Source organism: Xenopus laevis, chromosome 8L (assembly GCF_017654675.1).
Source record: "Xenopus laevis strain J_2021 chromosome 8L, Xenopus_laevis_v10.1, whole genome shotgun sequence".
In the NCBI taxonomy this organism is placed as follows: Eukaryota; Metazoa; Chordata; class Amphibia; order Anura; family Pipidae; genus Xenopus; species Xenopus laevis.
This window is the reverse complement of record NC_054385.1, coordinates 51352263-51374803: the sequence shown is the minus strand read 5'-3', so window position 1 is coordinate 51374803 and position 22541 is coordinate 51352263. Positions and strand designations below refer to the sequence as shown.

At 39.1% G+C, this 22541-nt stretch overlaps 1 protein-coding gene across 1 annotated transcript; it reads right to left on the bottom strand.

The window, feature by feature from the left end:
• Positions 1-493: 493 nt before the first annotated feature.
• Positions 494-22523, bottom strand: slc25a43.L (solute carrier family 25 member 43 L homeolog). The gene is made up of 5 exons (XM_018229923.2): positions 21997-22523; positions 17573-17814; positions 16921-17093; positions 3551-3685; positions 494-1917 (listed from the first exon to the last, which is right to left on the bottom strand). Exons 1-5 carry the CDS (start codon positions 22266-22268, stop codon positions 1711-1713), a joined length of 1029 nt encoding a protein of 342 aa, XP_018085412.1. The 5' UTR covers positions 22269-22523; the 3' UTR covers positions 494-1710.
• Between the last annotated feature and the right edge of the window lie 18 nt (positions 22524-22541).

Below are 22541 nucleotides of genomic sequence, written 5' to 3'. Positions count from 1 at the left end.
TGAAGCTCTGTCACATAAGGGCTGTACAATATTAATCAAGAACATTTCAGTGGATAGAAGTACTAACTCTAACATGATAAATATTTATTATTCTAAAAGCAGTCAACTGTAAGAATATGTATTATTCTAAAATCAGTTTAACTGTATGAAAATGCTTAGAGGGGACATTAAAAGAATTGTTCAGTATAAAATAAAAAATGTTTCAATATAGTTAGTTAGCCAAAACTGTAATGTATAAAGGCTGGAGAGACTGGATGTCTAACATAATATCCAGAACACTACTTCCTTCTTTGCAGCTCTCTTGGTTTCCAATGATCAATTACCAGGCAGTAACCAATCAGAGGTTTGAGGCCACATGGGCCATAACTGTTGTTTTTGAATCTGAGCTGAATGCGAAGGATCAATTGCAAACTCACTGAATTGTTATGTCCCACGTGGCCCCCCCCCTTCAAATCACTGACTAACTCAGAGTTATAGAGCTGAAAAGCAGGAAGTAGTGTTCTGGCTATTATGTTACACATCCAGTCACTCCAGCCTTTATACATTACATTTTTGTCTAAATAAATACATTAGGAACATTTTATCATTCTATCAGTTTACCCAGTTTTTATTTTTACACTAAAGCTTTCCTTTAAGGGAGAGTACAGATTCAAGTGCTACAGCACCAAGGGACAGAAATTCGTACCATTAGTGTTTAGTCCCCTAAAATAAACACATTTGATGAAATATGGTAGAGGATACTTAGGGTGCAATTCGGTAAGTGCATATTATGCGATAAGTGGCAATTAATATTCAACTTTTCTATATTCCTGGTTTGTATGTATATTAAGTAGCTTGTATCATGCCAAAGAGGTCAATGGATCCTTGGAGTGTTGTTCCCAAGACATATCCACTTCTACATTCTTTCAGGATCACCTCGTAGTAAAACACATCCCATCTGAGCACGCTGACCCTGCTCTGATACGTAGAGATGGATTTGTCATTGCACACATTTCTCTTTGGCTCTAGGAGAGATTAATAGCTTTCAACAGATGATGAGAGGAGCTAAATCTGACTACTGAACGCTGGAAACAGCATTCGCTAGGTCAGAGATTAAAAAAATGAAGGCCGCACAGCTGTTGCTGTACTCGAGCCATTGTATTAGGTCTTTACTGCCGGGATCTGTTCACTTTACACCAGATCCACTTCATTTTAGAAGTATAATACAGAAAAAAAAATTTCCATAGAAATGTTAAATGTTGCCCTAAACAGAAAAATAGGTATATAAAAGTAAAAGCACTGTGGGATCATGGCTATTATTTCCAACACATATGCACATACATTAGATACACAAACATTATACTGTATGGATCAAGCTGAGCAATCATAAGCATTATTTTGTAACCTGGCTGCTATAAATAGCTGACCGATCATCCAGATATTAGTGTAATAGTATCCTATTAATCAGCCCACTGGCCGAAAAGTCAGTGCAGAGAAAATTTGGGACCATGCAATTGTAGGATGGCTCATTACTTCTCCCGTGCCAAATTCAGCCATCATTCAGTTTGGAGTTCCTTGCCCACTGACTATGCTGTCATTACACCAGAGTTTAATCACCCAAAGCAATGGTTTTCACTGTTTTACAAGCACAGTTGGTTCTAAAGCCCAGTTAGAAACTGTTCACCGGTGGCCAGCTTTATCAATCTTTCTTCTGTAATATTTTTTCCACAATCAACTCTTCAGTGATGGTTTTCTGGCTGCAAAGTCCTTAGCTCGTAGAAATTTGCGTAGCTCCTGCAACTCCTGAGGTCGAAGACTCTGATCTACACCAGGGGTCAACTGGTAACCCAGAGGAGATATAATATAACCATTCTGATAAAGACAAAACCGCTTGCAACATTCATATGTGCTGAACATCAGGCCAAAATAGGGCACCACCTAGAATAAAAAAATAAATAGTGAATAAAGTACTTCGGCCGAGTGTTTTTATACAGGTCATGGAACTCCGAGGTAACTTCTAATATCCTCATGTTTCACAACTGGGGGTACTTTATTTATTATAATACACAAATTTCAGTGAGTCATGTGACAGAAATGACATCAGAACTCACCATTTATAACTCATGACATCAGAACTCACCGTTTATAAGGATATAATTTACAAGATATTCATTGCTTTTGTGTATTATATATATATATATATATATATATATATATATATATATATATATAAATGGGTAGGTAAAGACTGTATTTGTACTTGTACCTGTCATTACAGGGATGTTGCTTTCACAGCTTTAAATTGTGTATCTGAAGCAAGTATATTATCAATTCTAAAGATCATTTAAGAAACATTTAAATCTAAAACATTTTATAGTACTAGGGGCCGTCCTCAAAGACCCATAGTGGTAGCTGGTGGTACAGTTAGATTATCACTCCAAAATTTAGGGTCGAGGTCACACGTGGAGTTATTATGTTGCATTTTAAAAAACCGCTCAGTTGAGCATAAATATGCCAATGAAACCACACACGCATGATAATATGCGTTTTTCAGCCTGTAGTTTTCTTTTCTCAACATGCATTTCAGTTTTTTCTAATTCCCCACAATTCCACACGGAAGAATTTTAGTAAAAAAAAGGAGTGAAAAAAACCCAAGTGTAAAAGTAATTTACATGCAAAATGTAGCTGAACTGATCGTCAATACGCAGTGTAATTATGTCACCAGCATACAATTCCGCAAATACATATGTGCACAATAAATCTCATGAGAGTCTTGCCGCCATATTGAAATTACACAGCGTATTTCAGCAAAGTGTATTTCCAAACCTGCGGATCCCATAGAGTACAATAATATGGAGTTACCTTGGCGTACTGGCGTTTCTGCTGAAACTGGAGTCGAGTGTTTTTAAAAAAGCAGAGTAAGGGTGAGGTCACAAGTGACGTTTTTAAATTAAGTAGCTTGCCTAAAGTGCGTTTCCCAGTTATAGGATTTGTGCTTTTTTTCTGTTTTTCCCTGAGAAAATGCCATGGCCACCATTGCCCTGTTTCTTATGCAAGAAAGAGCAGAAAATAACCCTTTGTCCCTTTGAATGACACAAAAGCAACACATAGAGGCCCATTTATAAAAGTTTGAATTTAGCTTGAAAACTACTCCGACCAAATCAGCAAAGATTTTTTTCCCCCTTATTTATTTAATACGTTTTCCCGAAAATTTCCTGTGTGGGAAAAAAACAGTAAAAATCGTGAAAAAAAACGAATCGTAAGAATTTTTTGGAATTTCCACCCGAAAACTCAGATTTTTGCCAGAATACCAAGAAATCTACAGATTATTGCACAAAACCCAGTGCAGTTTAGGATATCTTTGGGACTTCTCCCATTGACTTATATGCAACTCCGACAGGTCTGAGATACCGGATTTTCGGATTCAGACTTTTTCCATCCTCCCTAGGGGTAAAATAAATCCTGAAAAATTAGAGGTTTTTTTCCACCAAAAATTTATATTTTAGAAAACAGGTATTTTTCAGGTTTTTGGCATTCGGGGTTTAATAAATAACCCCCATATTTTAATTACCTTTAGAAGGTTGGCAGTAAGACCATTCCAAAGACTCAGCACTCCCTTTGTCTTTACAATTTGCCTAAAACAATCGACCATCCCATTGAAATGGACATCAACTCCGCCACAGTGAGGAAGAAGTTGGCTCTGTGCCTGATTTGAAGAAAATGACATCACTTAAGAAAAAGATAAAATCATATGGTTTGTAAATATTACGCATTATCACATACATTGAGCACCGTTGCTAAAACAAATGTTGCTTACAACTGCACTATTGCAGGGTTGTACTCGTTGCCAACAACATACACAGGTCTGTTTCGAGGACCTTATTGGTTGCTGGTTCATTTTCCAGAATGCACCTAAAAAGGGTTGTTGTTGCCTATGGGTGGGAAAAGTGGGGCAGGTCTACAACGGTCATTATGGCCCCATTTGTACATTAGTAATACTGAGAGACATAATAAAGGAAAGTAAGAAGATTAACTCATGCGTGTGCTAGCATAGTCACCTACAGCAAAGGCTGTAAGCAGGCAAAAAGGACGGGGCTTGCTTTCCTAGATGTAAAATGGGGAACCGAATCTGGTTATGGTGAGAAGGGCTGAAAGGAGCCAAAAAGCCCTTAGCTACCAATTATATGCAAAGTAATGCCTTCTGGAATCAGAAGGTATTTACTTGTATTATACCATACACACAGCACTGCCTAGATACCAAAAATGAGAGTTTTGATTCTCCCATAAGACATGCAAATCCCTGTTTTGTGTCCCTTTGGCCAACTATGCATCCAGAACCACTGGTTTATAGCGCAGATACAGCCTAATGGTTTCTAGGCAGTGCTGTGTGTATGGCATGAGACAAGTAAATACCTTCTGATTCCAGAAGGCATCACTTTGCATATAATTGCTAGCTAAGGGCTTTTTGGCTCCTTTCAGATCCTTCTCACCATACCAGATTTGGTTCCCCATTTTGCTACTCTCCAAGTCCTACCTCTCAGAAGCCATGTTTCAATATCTTGCACTGATGAGATCTAACAAGATCAAAACAGGCTGTCTGCAAACTTGGATTTATGGCTCTGAACCATTAGGCCAGGGGTAGGGAACCTACGGCTCCAGAGCCTCATGCGGCTCTTCATCCTGCTTGCTGCGGCTCAGTCTTGCGGCTTTGCCTGTCAGGCCGTATTTACAGCCCTCGCACCTGCTGGTGGCTTCTTGAGTGTACGACCGCAGTAAGCACACTCAAGAAGCAGCCAGCAGGTGCGAGGGCTGTATAGAAGTCCCAGGAGTGACAGGCAAGACTGAGCCACAGCAAGACTATTCATCATGGTCCTTACCGCGGTCACACACTTAAGACAAGAGAGAGACGATCAGCATGGAGCTTCAGAAACAGAAGTCACATTAAACAGATGAGAACACTAGCATGTAATAGGGCTATTCTGTGTTTAATTTATTTCAAAGTAGCCCTGCATATACACAATGCACTTCTGTTTGTTGTATTCTGTTGTTGTAACAGTTAAAATTAAAAAAAGGTTAAAAAAGTTTATAAGCTGTGTTATGTTTTGCGGCTCCAGACTATTTTTCTTTAGTGGGAGAGGGGCAAAATGGTTCTTTTGATAGTAAATGTTGCTGACCCCTGCATTAGGCTGTATCTGTGCTATAAACCAGTGGTTCTGGATGCATAGTTGACCAAAGGGACATAAAGGAGTGATTTGCATGTCTCCACCCATGATGCCTTATGGGAGAATCAAAACTCTCATTTTTGTTATCTAGGCAGTGCTGTGTGTATGGCATGAGACAAGTAAATACCTTCTGATTCCAGAAGGCACCACTTTGCATATATTTCCTAGATGTATTAATGCCACTGATTTCACCAACTCTGTTACAAACACCAGGGGCTGTGTAGTAAAAGCTAAAAAACAAAGGTTTTCAAATACATCAGATATCCACTAGGGAAGCAAATAAATATACCGTATATACTCGAGTATAAGCCGTCCAGAGTATAAGCCGAGGTAACTAATTTTACCTCCAAAAACTGGGAAAGCTTATTGACTCGAGTATAAGCCGAGGGTGAGAAATGCAGCAGTTTCTGGTAAGTTTCAATCAAAAAATTGAGGGTTTCTGCTCCCATTGGAGGTGCCGGCATCTCGTTTTTGGATGCCGGCGACCATTCTTGGACGCCGGCGAATATTCTTGGAGACTATTCTTGGACACCGGGCGACTATTCTTAGGCACCGGCGACTGTTTTTGCGCTTGACCCGAGTATAAAGCGAGGTAGAGTTTTTCAGCATATTTTGGGGGCTGAAAAACTCAGCTTATACTCAAGTATATACGGTAGTCATAGGCAGATTGGGTGAAACCAAATGTCAGTTTGTGGCACTTTATGCTCATCTAGAGCTGCCACTTAGTTTTTTAAATGTGTGAAATTATTACAGCAGGTACTAAATCATTAGGCTAATGTCACACACAGTTCTTTTTGCAGATGCAAAACCCTCAATATCACCAGTGTAGACTTTAGGGGCAACCACCTGTCACTTCCCACACAGTGTAAAGTTCAGCACAGAAATACTCTTACGCTTTTGGGCTAAAATCCACCCCAGTGACATCCAGTCAGAACACTACTTCCTGTTTTTTAGTTCTCTTGGTTTCCACTGATTGGTTCCCAGACTCTAGGGGGGCACATGGATCATAACTGTTGCTTTTGAATCTGAGCTGAATGCTGAGGATCAATTGCAAACTCACTGAACAGTTATGTCCCATGTGGCTCCCCTTCAAGTTGTTGACTAACTCAGAGTTAGAGAGCTGAAAAGCAGAAAGTTGTACTCTGTTCTGTTATATTAGACATCCAGTCACTCCAGCCTTTATACATGACATTTTTGGCTAACTAATTATATTAGAAACATATTTTTTTGCATAGACTATTCTATTTATCCAGTTTTTATACCAAACTGTTCCTTTAAAATGTCTTTAAAATGCATCTGTTAGGAGTTAATACCATTACATTTATAAGGTATCCACATGGTGCTGTACAGTTGGATTTTTCCCAAAAAGCAGAGTAAAATGTATTTAGCATACATTAATAGATAGCAAAATAGGCAGAGGAATGCCCCAAACCATCCACCATGAGTTTAACACAAATCACCTCCTGTACCAGCACTGACAGGCAGTTTCCACTGAATGCAATACAGGTGGCACAAGCAGTTTCAGGGCGGTGTATTGCCAAAGCTAGAAATACATCAGGCAGGTATTGCATAAGTCTTAAATTAACTTTTCTTACAATACAGGATGTCCTATTAGCAGCTTTTTAATTTGTCTTATTTATTTTTTGTTTGTTTATATTTTCTGAGTTGGTTATTTTCCTTCCTCTTCTTCCTCTTTCAGCTTTCAAATCGGGATCACTGATCCCAGCATCAAAAGAACAATCGATTGATTAGGATAACATGTTAGTCCTGTTAGTTTTTATTACTTATATTTCTTTTTAGGCTCTTTCCTATTCATATTCCAGTCTCTCATTCAAACCAATGTCTGGTTGATAGGTTATATTGGACCTCTAGCAACCAGCTGCTGAAATTTCTTAACAAAAAAACTAAATAATTAAAAAAAAAAAACAAAGGAAAAAAAAAAATGAAGGCCAGAGAAAGAAAAGATGATGGTGCTCACTAGAACAGTATACCCTGGGCCAGTGTGTTCTTTAGCACGAAGCATTAAATGCAAAAATATCAGAACACATTTAATTGCATTTCTATCCATTTGGAAGTGGGTACAGAAAGAAAAAAAAACAGGGTGGGGGGAAATGATTATGAAAAATAATAAAGTGATTATGAAAAACTATATTTATATGTCAATCAATTGTCATCATCAGTTCAGTGTCACTCATACAGTACAATATAACTTAGTAACATAGTAAATTAGGTTGAAAAAAAAGACACACATCCATCAAGTTCAACCTTTTAACTCTATATATATAACCTGCCTAACTGTTAGTTGATCCACAGGAAGGCAAATAATCCCAATTTGAAGCCTCTCTATTTTGCCTCAAATTATGGAAAAAAATTCCAAGATGGTAATTTGGACCAGTCCCTGGATCAACTTGTACTATGAGCTATCTTCCATAACCCTGTATTCCTTAATTTGCTAAAAAGCCATCCAACCCCTTCTTAAAGCTATCTAATGTATCAGCCTTTACGACTGATTCAGGGAGGGAATTCCACATTTTCACAGCTCTCACTGTAAAAAAAACAAAACCTCCTGAATATTTAGACTGAACCTCTAGAGATCAATAAAAAAAAAAAATCTGAAAGATTGGGTTTTTTGCATTTTGTTTCACCTTAGGCCTGAATTCAGCAGTGCTGGGGTAGAGTGGGGGTGGCCCCTTGGATGCCCTGTAGCTTGTAAGTTTAGGGTGGTGGCAGACGAGGCTACTGGGGGAGATTAGTCACCAAATAGCCTCTTCTTCGGGCGACTAATCTCCTCTAAATGCCATCCCACCGGCTAGAATGAAATCGCCAGCGGGCTGGCACTCGGATCGCTTCAGGATACAGAATTTAGCAAATCCTGCAGGCATAACTGCTCAGTGGATCAGTCTTTGCATACGTTTCTGGAATGTTTTAGATGTTGGAGGGGGTGGGGAATACAACCACTTCTGCCTTAAACAATTTTACAGTACACAAATGCTGGGGCATTCAAGTAGAAATGGCTGACTAACAATAAGGGACCTTAGTTAAGAGATCTGGATTTAGTTTAGAAGAGGAGATAGTATATTTATGGTAGAGTTGAATTAGGAATTAAATGAATTAGTTGGGAGAAAGTATACAAAGTACACAATGAGAATAACAAGGGACCAAGGCCAAATCCTGGAGGAACACCTAAGGCACACAGGCAGTTGCTCTCACCCTGCGTATTTTTGCAGGCTGAAAGAAGCGGATCTGCTCCCTGCCCCTGTTCCATTTATTTGAATCCAATCAGCCTGTGTGCACACACAGCAGAGGTCAGCCCGGAGATGCCTCCTTTTGTTTACTTGGGCTGAATTCTCCGGTGTTGCATGCTCACACAGGCTGATTGGATTCATATAAATGGAACAGGGGCAGGCAGCATATCCGCTTCTCTCAGCCTGCAAATATACACAAGCTGGGAGCAGCTGGAGCCTTCTGTCTGTGTGCCCATAGCCTAAGCAGATAATTTAGTGAGAAGATGATACTCCATTGTAGATGGCTAACAAAAACTATTTGAAAGCTAACATGAAAAACAGGGTGGTGCCCTGAAGACCATGAGAAGAGAGATACTGATTGACAGCCTCAAAGGTTGACACTGACATTTCTTAATTAAAGGGTATTATCAGAAGTAGGGGATATGGGTGAGATTATAGGGCAACTGCCACAGAGGATGTAATCTGACTTGTATTGTTGCCAAAACCAAACTGTTTTTGAGAAAAGTTTCTGAGACAAAACAGGATGAACAGTTTCAAAAAATATTTGTAGTCAAAAATCTCAAATTTGAGATTTATCATACTCTGGCCCTTTAAGAACTCAAAGTCGACTTTTCGCCACCTAAAACCTGCCCAGTTCACGTATAAGTCAATGGGAGACATCCAGGGACCAATTTGGACATGTTACTAGCCTTCCTGATATTCAAGTTTTTTCTGAAAAAAACTTGGAATCGAGGTTAGTCAATTCGAATTAGATTTATGTTTTCAAGTTGGTAAAACATGTGCGAGATTTAGATATTCAATTTTGTTTATCACATAACCCCACAATTGAATTTCATGTATATTCAAATTTAAAGTAGTTTAAAAAAACCTTTGATAAATGTGCCTGCCGAGGTTGGGAGTTTTGTCTGTAGGTGAACTTTTGTTCTAAACAAAATTATTATTATTATTATTATTAACATGTATTTATAAAAATAAGGAGTTATTCCTGCTGACTAATCATAGATGTTGAATTTGTTCATTTAAAGATGAGCGATAGAACATGATATTAACACATGACGTATTTTGCACAGGAAGAGCCTGAAATATCTCCTTGAATTATTGAACACACCCAAGACTCGTCATACCTGTTTTTTAAGTATTAGTGAAAGGATAAGCTAATAGCCTAGGGTAAGATTTCATACAGCCCAGTGCTCGCCCATGTTATTGCATAGAAATATGTATGCTTCTCATTGGTAATGCTATAACCCTTCAATGTAATGATTACTTTGTTGCTTAAAGGGGTAGTTCACCTTAAAATACCACAGTCTATATCAGTGCTGTCCAACTGGCAGCCCGCGGGTTTATTAGCATTTGGAATTGTTGTTAGGGCCCCCTAATGTGTTTAGCTGGGGGGGGGGCTGTGTTATCCACAGGGGAGGAAGAGGAGGAAAATAGATTTAAGGGTTGGTTTTAATATGACTTTTTTCACATGAGTGATATCCCTTCTGTGAGCAGCAAACATTTTTTTTTTTTTTAGTGTACTACCATCATTAATATGGACATGGTCTTGTGGTAACATGGGTGTGGTTTAAAACAGGAAGTGGTCAACACTGGCTTTCATTATCGGCCCTCCACCACCTAGGCCAGAAAAATTATGGCCCTCAATACCACAGAAGTTGGACAGCACTGGTCAACATCATGCTAAAAGTTCATTTAAGACCATTTGCATTTGATATTCATTTTTATAATTTTTAAAAATGATTTATTTATTTTTTTGCTATGCTGTTTGGAATTTTAACAGCTATTTGGTTGCTAGGCTTGATTCCCCTAGCAACCATGCAGCAGTCAGACTTGATAGATTAATAGCAGTGGGCAGTAGGTTTCATTACTATGAGGCAAGGTTGCCAGGGTGTATAGTAGTCTTGGACAGATGCTTCAGACATAATAAAATACCCAACATTCCACCCTGAATATACAGTGTCCATACAAAAAAATGCAGCTACTGACTAGGTTGGGAGGTTGTTGCCACTACACTTCAGTCAAAGGTCACCCTGGCTTTTTCTGTCCATAGGTTGAAGGTTGTCTCCATATGAATTGAAAGGACACATTATCTCAGGCCAAAGGAGTACAAATACTGGATAAGCAAGATATGGCACTATAAACAACTCAAAAAAGTGCTCTCTCCAAATTCCAGGGCAAAAGACTGCAATAAGGTCTGCGTTAAGAGGCATAATAACAGAGCGGAAAGTCCTGGGGTTTGAAGGAGGGGTGGGTATAGAGGGCCTTCATTTTCTGCAAGGTTAAGGAAAAGAAAAGGGACAGAACGTTTTTGCTTTTTGGAGCCAGTTATATTTGGTAAATCATACATCACCACTGCACTGGGATAACATTTCTATGTAAGTAGTAGAAGGACTGACTCAAGAACAAGTGCAGGCGAAAGGTTAACACCTGTTAGTAGCATTGGTGGCGGCCTGCATGAGTGTCCTTAGCACACTGTGTGTACGTGGAACAGGGAGGGATATACAAAACAAACACTTTGCTTTAGGCAGAAAAACTAACAACTAACCACAGCCACTGCAAGAAATCCAAGTTTGTGTATGTCTACCTAAGAATTTTTCATGTAAATTAAATATATTTTTCTGACACTGCATACAGTACAAAAAAAAATAAAAAAATAAAAAATTATATATATATATATATATATATATATATATATATATATATATATATATATATATATATATATATATATATATATATATATATATAAAATATACACAAAAGCCATAAATATCTTTTAAATGATATCCTTATAAATGGTGACTAGTGATGTCATCAGTTATAAACATTGAGTAGTGATGTCTTTACGGTACAACACTCACTAAAACTTGTGTATAATAATTCTTAGAATGAACCAGCAACACAGGGACACATAGTACAAGTTGATCCAGGCCTGATTGTAACTTATAATATTTTCAGGCTATCCGTGGCTCTTTAATTACAGTTTATAATACTGCCCTCTAAGAAACTAGGACCAGGTGCCATCATGACCCCTGCTGTGGATAAACCACCTTTGGCCCTGTGCAGTCTATTTTACACTCACAGGAGAAAACTAATACTATATTCACCCCATTTAAATACATTCAGATACAGAACCAAATCTAGACCTTCTTCTACATATTAAACAACCTGCGGCATCTCTAAGCAAAAAAACAGTATCAGTTTTAGAAAAATCTAGAAACAAACCAAAAAAAAAAGAATTGGAATTAACAGAAAAATTACTAAATTTAAATCTGCTGGCTATAGTTTTCTAGTTGTCTTTGTGAATATTTAGCCTTACTAACTCAAAGTAATAGTACTCTTTACTAGCAGATTTCTTCTGACTCTCTGCCAGTGAAGGTCACGTTAGTAAGATTTATAGCAGAGGACTCTAGACGGGAGTGTCATCATAAGGATCTAGTATTTCCCTGCTGGCCAACTTTCAAAATTGCTAACATACCCAGATGGCCCAGACCCTGTAATTATGTAATGTAGAGCTCCTTTTGTAGAAATGTGATTGTATACAGCTTTGCATGGTGTACTGGTTGGAACATTCTCCTATAATAAAAATGCTTGCATCAGTGGTGCAACTTGACTTTTCTGGGCAATAAAAAACTTTTAGCACTCATTGTCTTATTGTGACCCCTCCCCCCACGGCCCCATGGATATGTGGATCAAAAGACATGGAAGGATACTGGGGACTGTAGGGTTTGTTGATAATTATGCCACTGATCTACATATCTGTAGTCAATCACTGCCACAGCGATACACACCTTAAAAAGTGTATCACATGGATCACACATTAACAAGTAAAGGGGAGGGACAGAAGATAATGGCAAATATGAAAGGTGAGAAGCTTTTAGCAAGTCCACTCTCATCTGGAGTCCTGCTTTTACTTAGCTAGGGCTGACATACACATGTCAGATTCACAATACTGATCAGCTGGAACAACTGAAAAAACATTGCAGGCAATAGTTATAACTGACATGTAGGGATGCACCGAATCCAGGATTCGGTTCAGGATTCGGCCTTTTTCAGCAGGATCCCTAATTACACGAGTAAAATCTTTTAAGAAAATGCCGAGCTGCACCTTATCCTGATTGTGGGAGGCTGAAGAGAAGTGTTTCTTAAAGTGTTTTTTTCACCTTTAAATTCACTTTTAATCTAATGTAGTGATATTCTGAGATAATTTGCAGTTCGTTTTAATTTTTTTAATTTTTTTGTGTTTTTTGAGTTTTTATTTAGCTTTTTCAGCAGCACTTCAGTTTGCAATTTCAGCCATCTGGTTTCTAGGGTTCAAATTACCCTAGCAACCATGCATTGATTTGAATAAGAGACTGGAATATGAATAGGAGAGGCCTGAATAGAAATAGGAGTCATAAAAAGCAATAGCAATAACAATACATTTGTAGCTTTACAGTGCATTTGGTTTTTAGAAGGGGCCAGTGGCCCCCATTTGAAAGCTGAAAAGAGTAAGAAGAAGGCGGCAAATAATTCTTAAACTATAAAAAAGAAAAAATGAAGACCAATTGAAAAACTGCTCAGAATTGGCCGATTTATAACATACTGAAACTTAACTTAAAGGTGAACCAACGCTTTAAAGGAGAAGGAAAATCTTTCTTTACTCAGTGTGCCAAAAATTAGTCAATCCCAAGTGACTATATTTACTTATCTGATACCCTGGGGTGGTGCTTTGATCAGCAGAAACTGCCTGGCCCTAGATTCTTCCAGTGAGCATTACAGAGCGATCCTCCTACTGCTTCTTCTTTCTTTGAGCAGCTATGCATGCAGAGTAGAGTAAAAAGCTGAATTATTTCACAGCCGAACAGCCGGCTATTTTTACTCTGTTGTGCATACGTCTACCCTGGAAAATTTAAAGAAAGAAGTGGACACGAGGATGGCTCTGTAGTGCTTGCTGGAAGAACCCAGAGCTGGTGCACTATTCTGCTGCAATTTTGGCACCCCCAAGTTAAAAAGCCTTTCCTTCTTCTTTAAACTGAAGTGGTCCAATTTCAATGCTGGTGAGGCCTGAGGATTATTTGGTTGCCATACTGGGCCATAGCTGCTGCCACTTCCTCAGACTTAAAACGAAATGGATATATTCTGTAACCAACAAATAATTCCTATCCTAATAAGTGAATCAGATCTTGTCATATTGGCACACATTTCAATAACTATTGTCTTTTTATATTGTTTACTTTGAGCCACCTTTTTGTGTGTCACTCACTGACCACCTGACAGGAAAAATATGAAGGGAATGGCTGACGGAAGGTTTTTGTTGACTGTGACATTGCCTTTTCAAAACCTCCCAGATTCTGTAATTGTGAAGAATTTTTACACAGCTGGAGGGGGTCCAGTGTCCTGCTATCAGGCCGGTGATTGTGTTTGGTGGTAAGTGAGGCGAGGAGTAGGGAGGATCGTTGATAGCCAGGGGCTTGCAGTGTCGGACTGGCCCGGCGGGACACCGGGAAAAAACCCGGTGGGCCCCGAACCTCGTGGGCCCCCGCCGGGCCAGACCCCCGTACATATAGAAATTTTCGGGAAAAAAAAGTTTTCGCCGATGCGCATCGCCGCTCGCGCATGCGCACAAGAAGCGCCGCTTGCGCATGCGCAAGAGAAGCGCCGATCGCGCATGCGCATGGCAGCGTTCCAGCGGCCGAATTCGGTGCGGCGCAGTAGGGGGCGGGGGGCCCTGGACCAGCAATCCCGGTGGGCCCCGGGCCCCCCAGTCCGACCCTGGGGGCTTGCCTTGAGCTCCCTTAACTTTTGATCTGGCTCTGTAATTATTGATGGACACTGAGAAAATAAGCCTTTTGTGACTTGATGGAATCCAGTTTAGGAAAATCTTCATTTGTCTTGAAACTTAAAAGTTCATTTATAATCAGTAATTCCTTATGAGAAAAAAAAATCAAGATCTAAAAAGGTGTTGCTGCAGCCTCTCACTATTTCTTTCTATCCAATACTGCTTCCCTTAAACTACACTGCACAAATGTCTGGGTGTTTTTTTCTTCTGACTCTTTCCAGCTGTCAAATGAGGGTCACTTGCCCTACCTTAAAACAAATGCTCAGTAAGGCTACAAATGTATTGTTACTACTTTTTGTATTAGTGCATGGTTGCTAGGGAAATTTCAACCCTAGCAACCTGTGCTGAGTGCTGGAATTGCAAACTGAAGAGCTACACTATAAAATGCTTTTACTAACTCAAAAACCACATATAATAAAAAATGAAAACCAATTGCAAATTGTCTCAGAATATTAATCTCTAGATCATAATAAAAGTTAACTCAAACCCCTTTACTCTGTCTACAAAAATGTGTACTCAGAGCTTGGATTCATTTGCTTCTTTCCTTTCCTTTGCCAGTGACTGTTTGACTGATACGATACAACACCTGCCAGCAGGCTGTCATGGTATTCTTGGAGTTGTAGTTCAGTAACAGGAGGTGTGTCACTGCTCTAATATCACTAGTGAACTGAATCTCTTTAACCCCTTCCCTGCCAACAATCTCGAGTCTATGCTGTTGGCAAGGGAGTTAACAGCCTGTTGGCAAACAGAATCGGTGTTGCTAGGGAATATGTTGTTTCAATCTAGGACAATGCATCTTTCATGTTTGTTAGACGTTTAGTGACCAGATTAAAATCGCCATATGAATTTGGGCATGAAGGTCCCCTTTCAATATGAGCCATTTGATTGGACAGTTGTGCACAGAAAACCACTCTCCCAAATTCCAAGTACTGCGGTATTTAAATAAAAATTAACTAATAATCAGTGACCTACAGAATAATTTAATAAACAGGAGTGTTTAGTGGCATTTTGAATTTAGAGATATGAAATCATGAGAGGAACCCTTTACTATTGCTGTAAACTAAGCTGCAGTGGCAAATAGTGCAGGTAAAATAACAGTATGTGTCCTATCATGTCTCTTCAACATGCTGGAATGCTCACAGTGTATTGCATGCTTCTCATCTGAGTCATATCAAGCATTGTGTGATTAAAGCTCATGCATCTATTCACACAAGCTAAAGTTCATACGTTTTATGGTAATTACAGGTGTATATAGATCGCACTGACTAAACTAAGAGCCTTGTAAAGAAATTCTGTGCCCTTGCAACTTTTATGAAAATGAGAAGTATAATATAAGCTTCATCTGCAGGAAATACACTTCCTAACACAAATTAATTAAGAGTTCTGTACCGTTTCTGAAATAAACAGTTTTCTCTAAATTATCCTTTATGCAGAAGTCCATCTCTCCTTATGCAGACTTTTGGGTTAATGTAATGAATTAACTTGTTTAGTAATCCATATCATGGGGGTATGGCCGATTTATTTATTAAAGCTAACTGTCCATCTAAAAAAATTTCCAGTTTCCTCCCACAGGCAGGATCTTGACGACATTAACCCCATTGTGTGTGAATGTCATAGAGACGTTAATGTTTAAGTTGCAGGGGCTGATGAGCTATCTCTGTAAAGCAATGGAGGATAAGGCAATGTCACACATGGGTCTCAGCAAGTTAAATGCCACATTTACAAAGTTACCATTCATGGGGTAAAAATGTAGGAAGGATTAAATAAATGTTGAAGATTTCAAAACAACACCAGCCCAGTTATATTAGGCTGATGGCAGACATGCTTAAATAAATGTGATGCAATATTTTATCACCAGCGATTTACATTTATTCCAGTAAGAAGGTAACCTTTGTTGTCTGTGCTAAAGGAGAGCAGGGAACAAACGTTCCATCTACTGGGGTTATAGTGAAGTAGACCATTTACAGGAAGATAGGAAGAGTACACCCAATTCTATTCATAGGGCACCACCTAGAGGTGAAACAGTATTCTGCATGTTCTATTAATTTTAGGCAGTAATAGTATGTACAGATACACAAACACAGTTTCTTACTTCCATACTCGAACTGTATTTTCATTTACTTCCTTTCAGCTTTATCCTTCCTTTTCTTGTTCTCCCCTCACTGCTTCTACTTCTTCCAGCAGTCCACTTCAATCTTCTCCCTTACTCTCTTTCGCTACTTCAACTTGTGCATTTCTCATCTTTTAAAAATTGTCTTCAAACATACTTTGCGACTGTGTTTTTCTGTTCATCCCAATCATGTCCTTGTACCCAATTTTTTCTACTTTGCCACTTCATCCAACCCTCTTCCTCCTCCTGTATACCACTTTGCATTTTCTCTCCTATTCTACTATTTGCCATTGTAATCTTCCCCTTGATGGATGCATTATCTGTCTCCTCCCTCACTCTTTCATAATTCCTAGTCCCTTTAAAATGAAGAAACAGAACCATTGAAATACTATTACAGGCTTTGTGTAAATCTAAAGCAAATATAAAAGACACACTAGGCAAGAATAAAGCTAAACAAGTGCTGACAACTATAGTAAGTATTACAGGAGGGTGAATAAGAATATTAAAGTAGTTCAGATGATTATTAATTGAAATATCCCTTACCTGCATTTTCCTTTTTACAGTTTCAAAAGGGAAAGACATGGTCTGTGCTACTGCTGCTGCCAAACAGCCATTAGCAAAATGCTGAAGAGGAGATAAGTGAACACCAGATTCCTGCCAGATTCTATCCAAGCTAATATCCATAAAAAATAAACTTGCTGAGAAAGGAATTGCTCCTGGTTTAACAAAAAGAAAAATACATTATTGGTCTCATTTTACAAAACAATAAAAACAAATACAGGTTCACACATCAGGCCGTAGAAATGGGTATCACCCCGTTTTACTGTGGAAGAGGTACAGGCGGACACAATATTTGTGTGTTATATTTCAGTCTCCTTTCATCACCTTACAGAACTGCTGAATACAAGTAATGTACTACAAAACTCCATTTCCATTTTTACAGGAGTTGCAATGTGCCTACAAAAACTATACTTTTCCCTAATGTTCGTTAAGAGAAGCTTCCATTCAATGCAGCAAGGAACATTAAAGTTAGGCACATTCAGAATATTTTCTGTGGTGTGGTATCTGCAGACACAGGCTCTGCTGGGAGGAGGAGAGGTGGTCTATATTGGAACGGGAAGCTCAAAACCATTGCCAAGCGCATGTCTTCCTGTGGCAAAATCATAGAGTAAAAAAAGATATTTTTACTTCTTACCAAGCACAGATAGTGAAATGCCTCTATAGAGAGAGCGGAATCCTTCCTGATAATATATAGAACACAAAGCATGTAGTATGCCTCTGTATGTTGGTTCAAGGCTGTTCTGAACTATTAGTCTTGTCTTGACGACATCAGTTGGATAGATGACAGCTGCTGCAACCACTCCAGCCAGACCACCTGAAACTATGGCTTGCCATTTTGAAATCCGGCCCAAATCATCCATAAACAGCGAAGTAAACCTAGAACATAAAAATTCAAGTGTAATACACTAGTATCTATTTTGGTATGGTACCAATTATCACTAAAGCAACTAAATCACAAACTATATCCTATCTATCCAGCATGATGATCCTGTTTAGGTATATATAAAGACTTAAAAGGGTTGTTCACCTTTAAATTAACTGTTAGTCGGACGGCGAGATGAAAAAAAAAGTCTTTTAGAGGTTTCCTGGTTTTTCTTTTTACCAATAATTCTCAGGAAAAGTTTTTTTTTATCTTTTAATAAATTAAATGGCATTTACGGTTTTAGAGACAATGAGTTAATCGCGGTTTCGAAAACCTCTAAAACCACTAATATTCTGAGAATGTTGATAAATGGACCGCTGTGTGCAAGTGTGGGAGTTTTAGGTGTATCTGTGTTTTTTGCAGCTGGAAGGGCTGAGACTGTCTCTTCACAAAAACAATATGTTCTACTATTCTACAGCTTCCAAATCAGACCTATAAAATCTAATTTGGGATTTGGGATTCCATGAATAAAGTATCATCAATATCACATCAAATTTTTACTTACACCAATAACGGAGGACAGATACTTTCTATTAATGTATGCGTTTCAGGCCTACTCACTATGTTCTTTCTGCCACAGTACATTCCCATCCCACTTCATTTCTATTACGCAGAATGGTAACAAAGTTAGGCTTAAACAATTAACCAGTTTTGAAACAGTGGATTACTTTTTGTCTTAAATCCTTTTTTACTAACTTTCCAGTTGACTCCATCACTGATAGGGTGGCAAGGACTGATGTGAACAACATATAATCTTTATATTGTCACTGCAAAATATGTTGGTGTTGTATGAAATATAATAATAATAATAATATTACTGATGGATCATTCTGTGCAGACCAAGGTGCTACATGGACCCCAGTGCAGCAGCAGTTAAGCTCCATGACCACTGTTCCCTCTAAACTGTGCTACTGTCACAACACAAGCTCACAATGAGGGAAAAATTGTTGCAGCAGGACAGGTTGTTACAAGAATAAAAAGTACATACGCCTTACAATCATATAATCTACATTACATGTCAGGGTGGCTATTGACAGCCTGTTAGCCCCCCCCCCATCACTGAAGGCCAAAGATATTACAACTTGATCTTTTTTTGTTTTCTCAAAGCATATCAAATCAATAAACACTTTTATTTGGGAAAACGTAGACTGCAGTAATGAGAGCTGTTAGAGCAACGCTGACTAAGGTACATCAGCACCTAATTATATTTCAGTGCTCCAGATAAACTATACAATATATTGGATCAGATATCCCAGTATCCAGAAAGCCCAGAATTACGGAAAGTTCGTTGTCTCCCATTGACTGCACTTTATCCAAACGATCGAAATGTTTAATAATGATTCTGCTATCCAGAAAACCCCAGGCCCTGAGTATTCTCATTGCTAAGCTTACTTATATTACTTTCTTCAAGGGACTGAATAGGGCATTAATGCAAAAAAAGTACATAATTGCAACTAATCTCCATCTCAATTTTTCCCATGATTATGAGCACATTTAATTATAAAGGATCACAAATGACCTGTAAGGCTACAAATGTATTGTTATTGCTACTTTTTTATAACTCATCTTCCTAATCAGGCCAACTCCTATTCATATTTCAACCTCTCATTTCAATTGATGCATGGTTGATAGGGTAATTTGGTCCCAAGCAACCATATTGCTGAAAACCACAAATAATAAAAAATGAAAACCAATTGCAAATTGGCTCAGAATATCACTCTCTACATCATACTAAAAGTTAATTTAAAAGGTGAACAACCCCTTTAAAGTATAACTATTTCCTAGCCTGCTTTACTCTGCCCATGGCTCACCACCTCCCAACCTCTTCATTTTTCTTGCACCATCTCTGGCAACCACCGTGAGGGGTGGATATATAAATGATGACAGCAGGCCAGGTTGGATTGGGTAGGGGTTAAGTCCAGGTGGGTTGGGGTCAGTGCAGGTATTTGTTGATCCCCACATCACTACTATTCAGCATGCTCCCTGGGCTTTATTGTCAACTACAGTGAAACCTAAATTTTACATCCCCCAATTTTAAGTTTCCCTGCATTTTACACCATTTTTCTGTGGTCCCACCAATTAATAATCCATAATGCATTTCCCTGATTTAAAATTGTCCTGGATTCTACATCATTTATTTCTGATCCCCCAAAATGTGATAATAATAATAAAATGTGGGTTTCTACCATATTACAAATGAAACATTTGCTGCTGACATTGCTCTGATGTTGCTGACATACTGTATCAAGTAATGTAGCAAATTGTAACAGTATAGAGAGTCCGTGTCTGGCTTACTGAGTGGCCGAGGAAGGAAAACTAGTGGCACTGACAGATGTTTTTACTCTTTACGCTCAATTTCCTCCAGCTCAGGTGATGAAATGTTTAAAGACCCAATAATATAAATTGCTAGTGGAAAAACATATTAATTGCGTTTGTTGCCCATAGTAGCTAAATGTTGCCTTCTATGTGATGCATACGTCTTCTCCCCACTGATTTACATTATTGCTGGTGAGAAGGGAACTTTGGATATTTGTCACCGGTGCTTGAGGAGATTAAGCACTGGTGACAAAACATCCCATGTTCTAATGATATTAAGGTATCTTAATGATAAAAAAATAAGATATAAATGGCAATTAAATATGTTATTTGTGCTGTTGTACTATTTAAAAAAAAAAGTGAACTACAGCCTTTCCCTGTGCCTGTACCCAGAGCCATTGCGTCGGCTGTGGTGCAGGCACATGGAGCAGATTTCGGCACCAAAATACATACTCACGTGTCTCTGCTCCACGTGCCTGCACTCAGGCCAATGCAATGGATTCAGATGCAGGAATAGGGAAAGGCCAATGCCAAAAAAGGGGCTGATTCTCAGCTAATCTGGCATTAGCCATAGAAGAAAAGATATATCAGTGCAGCATACAGTTCTTAATTATAGGAAGGTGTATTTTTGTTGGTTTCAAACCAATACGTTTTGTTAGTATACCATAACTGTAAATCAATCTTTTTATATCCCACAAAATGTATTCTGCCTTGTCATGGTTCTATTCGGTCATAATCTCAGGTTGGCAAAACCTGCCAAAAACTGTACAGCACATCCACCAATCAGCAAGGGGAAGAGGCAGTTTGCCTTTTCAGCACCAGACCCCCTGCTATAATGACAAAACAGCAGCGCCAACGCACTCGCGGCGCTTCGATTTCCAAAGTCGCCCAAAGTTTTCCTCGTGAGGCAACTTTTAGCCAGGTGACTAAATCTCCAGAATCTGCCCATGTGCTTAAACCCTTACACAATGTGAGCAAGAGTGTAATAGAGGAAGAGTCATTAAAAAAAATCAGTAAAATGTAAATTATTACATTAGCTCTCCATGATGCATTTAATAGCTTAGCCTTAGAATAAAGGCTTTATGGGTTGATTATATTTAACTGGCTCTTTCCCATTCAGCACTGCTCTAATATTTGGATGGCAGGAATGTAAGTTGAAATACTGACTAAAAATACAAGAGGGAACAGCATGCACTCTGGCTGGCCGGGAAAGCAACACTACTGGTGCAGGATTTCATGCTAAGCCAGTGACGTTCATCTCAGCTGACCCAATTCATATCTGGATTGGCAGACAAGGAGGTGTTCTGAGTTATGCTCCCTCCCTTTCTTGTGATCACAATTAACCTATAGTAACCCAGAAGGAAACCAGGGCAGAAATAAACAATAGGCATATTAAGAAATTCCCAAGAATATTTTCTATTTTATGTTTCACTCTTTATTTCCTCTGTTAATAAAGATATGTCTGTGACAGTGACAGTATATTGGTGATAACAAACTTCAATGTACCATTATATTTAAAGAGGGTGTCCACTTTAAAACTGGGAGTTTTTTATCTCCATAATGAAAGAAAATGTAATTAAAAGCATCTTCCCGCTATACAATCATTCCACATTTACAAACAGTTTTAAATGGACCTTTTAATGTAATTGTGGTCCACAGGAGAATGTGTGGCTGTTTAGATTTACTGCACTACAGGTTGTAACTCCTGAAACAATGTAGCAGAAAGCAGCTGGAGTTAAACTGACTTCTTGTTTGAAGAATCAAAAACAGAGAAGGGAAAGGGATAAAGAAATGTTGCATTTATTGGGGGCACTACTTACCTGCGATAGGCTGCCAGTTGCACAGCACTATAGGGAAAGAGGCGCACACAGGCAGTTAGGTTACCTTTCCACAGAGCTCGCACACCTTCCGCCTTACACAGCAGCTGGAAAGTCCCGCCGATGCCCTGCTTGCTGTGGAACGTGCCCACTTGGCTGAGAACCTTCACGACATCCAGAGGAGCAGTGACTGTGCGACTCACCACCCCGGCTACTCCCCCACACAGGGTGCTCTGCCAGGGTGTCAGGCGAGTATCCCTCTTAAGGCTCGCCATACAGCCGACTTCACTTCATCCTACAGGGCACAGTCACGGCCCTCATGATGGGAGCCTCTCTCTAGGAAGAACCACTACCAAACTCTACCTGCCCCATAACACAGCCTCGACAAGTCAGGCATCACTGCTGGCTTCTGATTGGCTGAATGCTGCCCTCGGACTGAAACATCACAATAAAAAAAAATAAGACAGCGCTTGACTGCACGCTCCTCATTGGCCGCTTGCTGCTTCCCGGCTATATTCGGTGCAAGCCCCGCCCACAGGTAAATAACA